The 12,196-nt window shown below is 39.2% G+C and overlaps 1 protein-coding gene across 2 annotated transcripts in view; it reads right to left on the minus strand.

Moving 5' to 3' along the window:
- Positions 1-12,196, minus strand: part of KDM3A (lysine demethylase 3A) — a 46,936-nt gene that overhangs the window by 20,415 nt on the left and 14,325 nt on the right. For both annotated transcript variants that reach the window (XM_036931058.2, XM_036931059.2), the window contains exons 9-11: positions 6,756-6,916; positions 4,717-5,237; positions 1,659-1,863 (exon numbers count right to left, since the gene is read on the minus strand). In XM_036931058.2, coding sequence (XP_036786953.2) covers positions 1,659-1,863; positions 4,717-5,237; positions 6,756-6,916 — 887 coding nt within the window. The remainder of the gene's footprint in view (positions 1-1,658; positions 1,864-4,716; positions 5,238-6,755; positions 6,917-12,196) is intronic.

Consider the following 12,196-nt stretch of genomic DNA (forward strand, 5'->3'; position numbering starts at 1 on the left):
AACATTGTTTTTCATGTGAAACCTTCATAAGAGTGTATATGAATAGTACCTTAATAATAATAATAATAATAAAAAGCTCTAGTAATATTCAAAAGGAAAAAAAACTAATTCTCCCCTCCCTAAAATACCTCTGCAGCCTAAACCCAAACCAATCTCTCACACAGTCCAGTTACACCTTTCACAGCCAAGAAGCCAGAATGTGAAATCAGGCCAATCACAGAGACATACATCTGTACAAAGCCTAACCATTGTGTGCCCTTCAAAATATATAGAAGTGTCCACAAATCTTAACATACTTTTCCCTCAGTAAAAACAAACAAACAAACACAATTCTCTAGAAAGGAAGTAAAACAGAGCCAACCTTTATTGAGAAACCTTTTTCTGGGCCAGGTGTTACTCAGAATATGTATTAATTTATGGGTGTGTTAACATGTTAGCGGTTACCACAGCTCCAAATGCCAGACACACAATTGTGGTGCTTTCACAATTGACTCAGGAAATGGAGCAAACTTAACATCTAAAGAACTGTAGTTTATTAAATAAGCCTGCATCTGAAAGTTACCAGGACAGATATAAATAATGACCTAAAATACTAGCATAAATTCAGTTAATTAGCAATCTTTAATCTTGATAAAACTAAAACGGAGGAAGAGAATGGAAAGCAACTGAAGTTAAAACTTCCATTTATGATTAGAACAAGTTGAGCCTCAAAGTGTCTAGCTTTCTGAGAAAGTAAGTCATATCTGAAGTCCATCCACATGCAGACCACCACGATTCATGAAGGTATGAGAAACAGAAGGCTGCCTTTTTCTTCACTTGTGATAGAACAATTTAAAGAAAATTAATTGGACTGAAAAAATACAGTGTAAAAATGAAAGTTTTTACCTATAGAATTAGAAAAGCTTTTTGTAAAGGTACACCTCTTCCTGATGGCAAAGGCCCACAAGTGACAGGAATGCATGAACCCTGGCAGTGGACATGGACATGGGGCTGGCAGCCGTGCAGGGCCATTTGGCAGAACGTACGTATCAAAGCCCTAAAACACTCACCCCTTCTGGCCAGTAATGCCACTTCCACTAACCCTTCCAAAGTAAACAGTCGGATGTAGACGAGGAGATAACCGTTTATATATTACTTTTAGTGGCAACAAATACAAATAATCTTACCACCAACAAGGGAATTGGTTAAGTGAATTTTCAAACACTGTTATAATGGGCTCTTAAATAGTTATTCAAAACTATCTGAAAAAAAAAGTTAATATGAGCAGATGGTTCCTACTATTACTGGGGAAGTATTAGAGAGATGAGATTAAAAACTGTATATAGTACACCAACTACATATGCTAGAATATATTTACAACCATATAAACATTAAGATGCATTGAAAAGTTAACCACAGTTGTTTCTAGTGGTTTCAGGTGCATTTTTCTATAATGCCTATTGTTAGAAACAGAAGTTTGTATTGTGTAAGCTTCTTTCCTTAAAAAAACTGAAAAGGAGAATAAGAAGCAAATAATATGTAGTAAGATCTAGATTCCCAAACCCACAGATTAAAAATTCAATCTCATTTCTTTTTACTTCTAAATTTACTGTTGATAGAAGGGGGAAAAAGGATGTTATAGGACCAAGATTATCTGAGCTTTTCCCAAAACATCTTACCTCCTGAAGTGAAAGAAGCGACAAAACACAGGAGAGTCTTTCTGTTGCTCCTTGTCCTTGCGGAGACTGTCCAAGCGACACTCCCGGCACTTGGGCAGCTGTGCAACAATGTTCACGCAAGAGTCATCCTGCACAAAGGCCTCACCACTCCGCTGTAGCTTCTTGAGTTTGCCTGGGTCTGTCAAAACCGACTTCCGGGATGGGGCTAGGAAAACAAACGATTGAGGAAATGGGACCTCAGGTTTTTAAAATTAATATCAATGTCTGGCTAAATTCTATCTAAAAGGCCAGTTTCCTCAAAGGGAGAATTCCTCTTATCAACTACTGGTTCAACTATAATTTCTAAAAATGGCCTAACAGAAGACAACTGTCAGAACAACTGGAAAGTTTAAATCTCCTTATAAAATAATTCTCATTTGGTAAATCCACTTGGCAACATAAAACCCCAAATTCTTATTGTTGTTAACTGTTAACAACCATTTGATCAATAAATATGAGAGATGCCCTCTCAAAAAAAAAAAAAAACCCCAAATTCAACAACCAGATTTACAGTTTCAAGTTAGCATATACTTCTATTCAGAGCCCTAGATTATTATTTTAGGAAGACTTTTTCTAAGTCAGAAATGTCACACTTGCTGTAGCATTAGCAATGCACAAAAATGGGTTCACCTCAATGCACAGAGAACTGTGTGAAAGGCAATTCTGTCACTTTTCACACTCAAAAAAGACTGGCTTAAGATGTGTTTTCTAAAGCATTCTTAAAAAACTAACTGTTCTACATATAATAAAAACCAAATAGCTTTCCTGTACAGGCCCCTTGATTTATTAAAAAAGAACTATCTTCTAGATGCTGCTAAGAGATATTATTTAACCCTTGACATGTCCTCAATTTCCTTTACCTATCTGTTCCATTCAGGATTAAAAGCGGTGGCTAGAAACAGGATTATGATTCTAAGTAAATGCAGTACTTAAAGTTTTAGTTCGTAACCGGCAGGTGAACTTAAGAGGAAGTGTTAACATGGTTTCATCCTTAAAAAAAAAAGAGGAAGAAATGTAGGGATGTGACAGGAAAGAGCAACCACTGTCTGCCAAATAATGCAGAAAGGAACCTATCTGTAAACCAAGAGCCTTGAGAAATACTTCATATAAAGTATTCAATATATAGAAAAGACTTTTTCTTGGTATCCAAAGGATTCTTAGGCAAATAAAAACAAAAGCAAAGAACAATTTTTGAGGAACCACTTGAGAACCAGGTGGGAGAGCCTCACAGCCTTGCAATAAATTAGAAGATCTCAAAACCAAGGCAGCTTTAAATAAACTATCTTTAGTAATTACCTTAGAATTGTTCCAATCTTCCATTTTTTACAGCAGGACTACGGTACATTATAAGATGCTACAGGGATGCTGTCAGGCCGCCATCCCTTGATCCCTGAACATTCTGATTGTTATAGTGAACGAGAAGGTGAAGTAAGAAAGGAGGGAAAACTAAAGAGCTCACTAGTTCAAGGATGGAATCTTATTTTCTCAGATATTGGAAAAACATCATCCTTTGATGTAGATCAGGTTTTTCAAAGATGATGGGCAAAATCCTCCAAAGGTTATCTTATCTGTTCTGCCCTGGCTTAAAAGAGGAAATATCTAGAAATAAGCAAGTTGAACTATAAAGCTAGCTCTTTAATAAGGAGAGCAATAGTTGACTCATCAAAGATTCTCTCAATTCAGAGCAGAGCCAAGAGAAAAAAGCAATGCCAACTTCTGAGGAGACACACATATATCCAACAGAAAAAAGGCAGCTCTTCAACTCCAGCTTGCTTTTGTTTTCTAGCCCCTAAGTGCAACAAAGGCACGAGGAACAGCAATCAGCTGAGTCTTTCCACCCCACAAGCAACACTAGTGGAAACAGCGCGGAGATCCTGGTAGGCCTCTGATCACTCTCACTCCTCAGTCAAAAGTCCCAGTAGATAACATGCATCAGGAGGACACTAGTAAGTTTTTCCCTTAAAATCATTTTAGTTGGGGCATAGCTGCACAACATATTAAGTGAGACAAAGCTGCACTCTGTAACTCACCTATGTACCCACAATGTGCTTACTGATCCAGAATTTTTAATGTTTCTTCACATATTAGTTTGCCTCAAAAACTAGCTGAATGTGAAGGCTGAATACTCAAAAGAAATGAAGAAACAGAGCAGGGATATGGTTATGAATATTCAGTTTCTTTTGGGAGTTACATAACTCCTCAGGAACAGTATAATCTTACGCAATTTTATGCAAATTAACAGCTATATCAATTTAAGCCTCAAACCTTTTGACATAATGAAGCCATTTAGTTTTACTAATTCTACTAACTACCATCATTGGAATACATCTCAAATTGAATGTAAGTAGTATGAAATACAGGGTACCATTTTCTCTGTAAGAGTACTTAGTTTTAAACTGTAGTGCAGTGGAACCTCCCCTTAAGCAGAGAAACTCTGCCTGGTGTTTCAGCCCTATCCTTAAATTCTTTAACAAAAAGTCCCTTTTCTGGAGATGGTGATTTATAATTCTCTATCTTAAAAAAAGTTTCAGATCTAAACTGAATAAAGTATCAATCACCTCTTCCATTCCAATCTGGATGTTACAGAAAGATCAGTGATGAGCTGAAGGTAATCATCAGAGTACTTTAAATTCTGTTTCAAAATTATTTTCTTACAACCAAAATTGAGACCTACCCATCTAATAAGAACCAGTTAAGTCATGTGGTAAATGCATATAATGGAATCCTTGAGCCTTAAAATGTTGATAACACACCTACACTAATTCACAGAGTAAAATTATTGGTATGAACGCATTTGTGTGATACAGTTGATCTGTTATACATGGAACCAGTTCCACCAAAATATTAACAGAAACCATTTCTGAGATTGTGGGATTTTCCTTTCTTCTTTGAACTTTTCTGATTGTATAAACTTTTTCTACATTTTCCTATTATTTTTCTCATAAGGTAAGGAGAAGCTATATATGTACCCACTACTACTGCTTACCTTCTACTAATAAAGATATACAGAAACACTCACCATTCTGGATTTTATTGTTGCTTCTAGTACAACAGCTTTCACTGTCTACTTTTACTGAAGATTCCTTTAAATTCTGTGATCGCAGGCAACCTAAAATTGAGGGTTCTACCTTTTTTACTGCACAACCACGAGGACTATTTCTGTTGACATCTGCTTTTTCTTCTGGTTTATTTGAAAGGACATCAGATGCAGAAGGTGCACGTTCTAGATGCTTCTGCAGTTCAGTATTGGCAAGTTCCAATTCTGCTGTAGAAGCTGCCTTAGTAGGTAAGCACTCCTTAGGGAGGCCACTCGATAGCTGAGGAACAGATTCCAATCTGTTTTCCTGATCCGTGTTTGTCTTCAGCTGGGTACAGCTACCTTTTGGTTCACTCAGGGTTTTCAATTCTCCAGTTCCAATCTGAGAGGAGTTTGAAGAGAGCAACCCCATTTTGCAGACAACCTCTGGTTTTGTTCTCAGTATTTCAGGTTTTGTATTTAGACAGGAAGAAAGTTCTTCTGGTAAAATCTGTTTATGACATCTGAAAAAGATAATATGGAACACTAGTATCTATAGGGCTCTTGCCTCTCTCCCCTCCTTTCTAAAAACAATTGTCTGGTTCCCTAAGGCAGCCAGTATGAAAAAAGAAAAGAAAATTGCTTATATTAGAGAATTCAGGATAGTTTCCATAAGCTAGAGTTTAAAGTCTAAAAGTAATCAGTCACTGGCTCTGCAAAAATACTTAAATGCTCAATCTGCATGTTCTCATAGATCCTTAACTGCTTTGACTTAGTTCTACTTCTTACAGCATAATGAACCATACTTTTCCTCAAAACAAATCAGTATCATGGGAAACCAAAACCGGCCACAACACAAAACCCTGCCTGGCTATGAACAAGGTTTGTGTAACCAGCCCTAACACTGGGTCATCTCCCTCTCTGGCAGTGATCAGGACCCAAAGCAAAGAGAAGAGCTGACTAATTATTTCACAGAATGACTTGGTATTCCCCAAATGCCCTAACTTATTAGGGGTATCCCTAAAGAACTTTTGTTCCTCTGAAACGCATCCTGAAGTTCTTTCCCCAGAAAAACAAAGTTCCCCTTTCCTGCCTCTAACAAAGGATTTCATCCTTGAGAAGAATTTCTCATTTAAGTGCTCATATTACACACCTAGGCTTCGCTTTCACTGAGCTCCTTATTGTTCCTTCTTTCTACTCTGAAGATGCTCCTCTTTCTGCCTGACTGCTCTGTGGCCATCCTCCAAGCTCTATCCCAGCAGCCCAGCTCCCTCCCAGTGAATCAGTGTGCTCAACCACACTCCCACCTTGTTGTAGTAGTCTCCCAAACCAAACAGTCTCTCTGACCCATATCTTTAGTCTTTATCAACTGCCTGCCCAGGCCACCACCCCTCCTAAAAGAGATCTTTCCCTTAAATTCTTCTTTAACCTTGTAACCACTTCAAATCTCCAGTTCAACTACATTTCTTACTTATTTTCATCATCTATAAATTAGTAACTAAACCTCCTCTCGCTATTATTTCCTTTCTGACAGTATTTTCTCTACCACTGCATTTCTCACCTATATTTGGTATCTGGGCTGATGAAAACCACTCACTGTAACCATGTCTCCCTCTTCTCCATACCCGCACTGACGTCAATCTTCCACATACAACCAATTTGCTCCCTTCTCCTTGAAAGCAGACATCTATTCTTCAACTGTCTGGCATTTCAATTTACTATTCTCACTATATCAAGTCAACAAGCTGCTCTTACCTCACACCCCCTTCACTTCTTTAATGTTTCCTATGTTCTGTATGCCTACTATACTTTTCACTTTTGAAGAGACCTGACTAATCTGGAAACAATGAAAAACTTCCTTGGACAACCTGAAATACAAAAAACAGCAGGTCATTACGCCAAATTTTAGCTACTTAGTTTACTGTGAAACACTGAATGTAGCTAAGTCTTGACACCTGAGCAATTTAAGCTCAGACAGGATGAACCATAGCCAGAATAATTCTTAGCATTTTGATGAAATTCTTTAACAAACAACTACTTACCCTTGAGGAATTTTTGCTCCAAAGTTAGGTGGGGAGTTGGCAGCTTGAGGAGTACTCTGTTGTCTTCGGTCCTTACTAGGCGGAGTTGCTGCAGTACAGCCGAGCAGGATCTCCTTAAAAACTGTTGTGGGAACAGACTGCACAGGACACATGGGAGAAGCCTAAAAGATACCAAACCAAGAGACAGTAAAAGGAAAGTCCCTAGTTGGGGAATTATAAAGTGTTAGCAAGAGTCAAGTTTATTTGCTTGGCTTAGTACTGAACAAGCACAATACCATCACCAAATACAAGGAACAAGACAGGAGAACAAGTCATAAATCACAAGATTAAGGATTTATACCTAAAGGCTGTTAAATAAGTCACTCCAGCTTTTCACAAAACCTGAGTCTTCCTATGAAGATCACAGGCTGATCTTTTACAGACCTCTGAATCTTTATGCCAGGAAAATGAAGCCACGTGGCAAGTACTTTGATGATGCTATGCACAGAAATGAGCTTTTAACCGACAGTCTTCAAATGGTGGCAGCTTCACACACATTCAATTTAACATGATTTGAGTGCCCACCACATTTATTGTGGAGGCTGGCAGGAGACCAGACCACATAGGACTCTCACAGGCAGTGATGCCTACTGGGTACCCAGATAAGGCTTTACAAGGCACTAAAGGTGGAGGACACAGTTTTCACTCATATATGGCTCACCAAGTCACAAAGGTCATCCCAAACTATGAAAAATACCAAGTCATGACAGGCTGTAGGACAAAGTTGGGACACTTTGTCCTTTTCCCTTTTCATGTAGTTTTGTTTTTATAAATAATGGGTCTACTTCTTCCCAGTTTATGCTACTGACAAAAATAAACTTCCCACCATGGAAAAAAAGGAAGAGGTTAAACAACTCCAGACAACTAGTCTATGGCAAAACCAGGTGAAATGCCTTCACCACCTTCACCAGCCCCTTCATATGTGCTGCAACTAAGTCACATACCTTCTCAATTGCCCCTTTCACACCACAACCTCTACGTTTACCTCACCACCAAATCTAAACCTGAAGAACCTTCAAAGGTTCTTCATCTTCTAGCTATTAGTTTCTAAAATCTGATGTAGACTTCCCTTTAGCAAGTTCTTAAAACCTCACAATTCTGCATATTTATACAGTCTACCCATGAATCTTTTTCTCAGACATTTACTCTGGTAGCCTTGAGAAAACTGTCTAACATAGGCTGAAGAGAAATATCTTAAAAATAAGAATTTACTTTATCACTATCAAAGTTTTGGCAAGCTTCAAACTGTTTGGAAGAACTAAATTATCTGATCATGTGTTGTAACATTTTAGTCAACTTAATTTTGGTTAGGTACTAGCTTAATGTTCCCCAGAAGAATTCTTGGGAGGAAGCCTTCAGCTATTCTAAGAATATCCTCAGGAAAATCAATTTTACCTCTCTGGGCCTCAGTTTCCTAATCTTCAAAATGAGAAAATTAGGTAAGTTTATTCCTGAAGTCCTTTTCGAATTACTTTACAATTCTCTGGTAATCACCTATTAAAAGCCTCACAAAGTTTTAACTGCCAAGTCTTTTCAAAATGCTAATTAAGGCTCACTTCTACTAAGCACCTTCTGAATTATAGTTAGAGCTAGTGCACTAACACAATGTACCTTTCTGTAAGTTACTCTCCCGAGAGTTCCTTAGGAAACTTAGCACCTAGGCAGAAATTTTATTCTGTACAATAGCCATTGAGCTGCCTGAGTTAAGAACCCCACCAACTCACTTCCCATCCAATCAGTAACCAGTAAATCCTGCCTCTATTTCCAAAATCTCTGCAGACTCTACTCATTTCTTTCCATGCCACCACTACTACCACCTTTCCCTGAGGCTACTGTGTATTTCCTAACTGGCCTCACTTCCTCCCATTTTTGCCTGAATTTTCTGCCTCCTACCCAAAATTAATTCTACCAAACAGCAATCTTTATAAAATATAAAATCAATCAGATCAAGGCTCTCCACTGCCTACAAGAATTCTATGTGGTCTGGTCTCTGCCAGCCTCCTCCTCCAAGCATCTCATGCTGCTTGTTCACAGTGTTCCAACTACAAACAGCTACCTTTCTGGACTTCAAATGTTCTAAGCTCTCTCCTGCCTGTGCCCTTATACTTGCTACTCCCTCTGTCTGGATAGTTCTCATGTGCCTGTCTGGTTCCATCCCCTCCCCTACAAACCTGCTCAACTATTACCTCCTCAGAATCACTGATCACTCTTTCCAAATGTGGTTTGCCATGCCCCACAAACCACCCCCTTACTCTTCAGCCTACTGGCGTATTTATAACTTTCACTGCACAATCACAATGTGAAAGTACCTTTACTGAAACTGCTTTTTTATCATCAGTCTCCTCACAATGAAACATGCATTCCAATGGCAGAGACCTGCTACTGTGTTTATACTGTTCTACCTTACGAAGCACACAGTAGATGCTCGGTACATAAGACTGCTGGAATGCATGCATGCATGAATGAATGCTGTTAGCACTTAATGCTTTGAAACAGTTTTAAGTCTTATGAGTTACCCTAAGGGCCACGCAATAATGCTCACCAATATCTAGCACACTCTAAATAATTCACTAAGTATCTGCTAGAAGAGGGATGGAGGGAAGGAGGACTCTGCTGTTTTTACAACAGTGACTTACCATCCCAAGGAAAAGATGAGGAGGGGTGGCAACAAGAGCACAGTAGTTAGAGGAGTATTGATTGGGTTTTGGTGTTAGACCTTGGTTTGCATCGGTCTCTGACACTTCCTAGTGTATCTGTTATTCAGCCTAAGTTTCAGTTCCTCAAATGTAAAATGAAAGTAATGCAGCATACTTCAGAGGGCTGTGCTTTACCACAGTACTGGCACATAGATTTTCTGTCTCAAAGCAGAAAACTAAGGAAATGTTTCAGTTCAGTCACTCCATGTTAGAGTTAGCATAACTTAGGAGGCTTTTCCTTTAAGAAATTGAAGTTTATCACTCTATACCTTTCCTAAGGGTTAAACTCAACAGGGGTAGGGCTCCGATTCCAAAACCCATCTTCCTGTGCACACACTGCACTGGCCTCTGACTTAACAAGGGTCAAAGTTTCTTCTTACCTGGAGAGTTTTCCCTGAAGGTCTTCTATACCAGTCATGGCAATAGTTCCTCCCTGCCAGCAGACGGAGATAATATAATTGAGTGTATGATGGTATTCTAAAAAGGACACTGCTGGCTCACAGTCCTCGGCAGACTCTCCCAATTAACCAAGCAACATCCTAACTCTGAGGAATAGTCTGCTAGGCAGAGAAGACCTTCAAGGAGCCAGACAGTGCTGGCAAACAGGTTCGTCTTATCCAAAAGTATTCATCAGGCAATCAAGTCTCATCTAAACCCAAATGCCTGTCATCCAAAGACCACCCTGAAAGTAAGCTCTGTGCCAGCCCAGCACATGTGGGAGGTGCAAACACAATGAGACACGCACCACGTGTGTTACTGTACTCACCTTTCACTCATTTAAATGAACTCTCTTTCCCTACTTCTTCCTTTACCTCTTCACCTCTCTTAAGCATCTAGGCCAGGCCAGTGTTTCCAAAACTTGCCTGAGTATAAGAATCACCCAGGATAAAGAAGAATATTTATTGATATGGAAAAATATTCAAGGAGGTTATAAAAGAGCCAATACAGATAACATCTACAATCTCCAACTAGAAGATGACTAGTATAGGGCTTAAGAGCTGAAACGGACATTTTAAAAACATCAAATTTAGTTCCTCATTTTAGATGCAGAAGTTAAGGATCAAATAGGTTAATGGATTTATCTGCCAGTCAAAGCTCAGGCTTTTAAAAAAAATAGCTTCTACTGTGCCCAGTGATCAGCTAGTAGCCCACAAACCTACTGAGCTGGACCATAAGCTGACAGAGTCATGCTCCCTGACACTCAAAAGAGTGGATCTCACAGACAGGGTCACTTAGATATGTGTATGTCAACACACTTCACAAGCACCTCCTTAAATGTTATAAAATCACTTGCTCAATTACCTGTCCTGACCTTCCTCCACAGAAGGTCTCCCAGGCCTGACTGTACCCCAGATTGATTCCTCCACGATCCATCAGAATGCCAATTCTTATTTCATGGCCCTTTCCCCCATACAACCTCAGGTGCCCCTCCTTTTCATCACACTACACTGGTGCATTCTCCATGACAGCCAATACCCAAGCAGCTTCTCCAAACTGGCCTTTGGTACCTCTACCCAAGATCACTAACAAAGTAACCAATGCCATACCTGACAGGTTATTAATCCACTGTTTCTCTCCGTTTCTAACACTGTGGATTACTTGACCATCTCCTCTGAAAGCTTAACTCTAAGATGCAATTATTACTTGCTTGGCATCCTCACTTCTTGGTCCTTACCACATTACTGACCCTCTGTAAACCTCAAGGCAACAGTGCAAGTTGGTAATATATACTTCCAGTAATCACCTCTTCATTCTTTCCTGTGTGAGGAAAGGCTTATACACTTGAAAGACAGAGGTTTTAGATACCTCGGTTTACAAAACTTTTTGGTTAAGTATCAAATTCCTGTTGCCTGTACATAGGCTTACCATTCAGGAAAGACAATCATCCTAGCTCCTCAGATTCTTAATACATATTTGTGTAGCACAGGGCTTGCTTTGGTGCTGGGTGATGTCATAGTCCAGTCTGCCCTGACCCAGAACCCTAGATTCATTCATCGACCCTGGCCCACTTCCATGCCATTTCTCCTTGCCTTGCTCCACCAGATCCCAAGGTTCCCTCTAAAGCGCTGCCAGCAATCTTAATATCAACTTGGTCAGTTTTAAAATTCTCAGTTGCAGCCTGGAGCACAGCATCATAAAGGTGTTTATAACAGAGGAAACTATCCATGTAACACAAGTGCATCTGGATATGTAAGTTGCGAAAAAGTTATTTTTACTGGAATAGGTCCTGAAGATCTGACTCACCTAAAAGAGAACAGCCTTAAGTTTCCTATCTAAATCCTATTTTGAAACAGCTTTAAGTTTCTTCACCTAAATCTTATTTCAAAAAAGAATTAAATTTAGTACTTGAACTTGCAGTGGCATTCATAGAGGCCTATACTTTTCTGGGCAGAAAGTAGTGGCACACCAGCAACTTCCCTCAAAGCACTAGTAATGTTTGTTTACCCCATCACAAATGACCAATCAAACCTCTCTATTGAGGATGTTGAAGTTCTGTTTCAACACTAAATCTACTCAGAATTCTAAGGTTCTTCCCCTCTTCTCATGCCAGGCATTCTTCCAATTTGATAAACACAACTCAAATTACCTTCAAAAACATCTCCATATAAATCAAGTTTAAAAATCAAATGAATATTCATATTTGAACTGACTGTGTATAGTTCATAATGCATGAACAAAACCGAAAGCTTCTGTGATGACTGCCCT

The sequence above is a fragment of the Manis pentadactyla genome, chromosome 2, assembly GCF_030020395.1.
Source record: "Manis pentadactyla isolate mManPen7 chromosome 2, mManPen7.hap1, whole genome shotgun sequence".
Classification (NCBI taxonomy): domain Eukaryota; kingdom Metazoa; phylum Chordata; class Mammalia; order Pholidota; family Manidae; genus Manis; species Manis pentadactyla.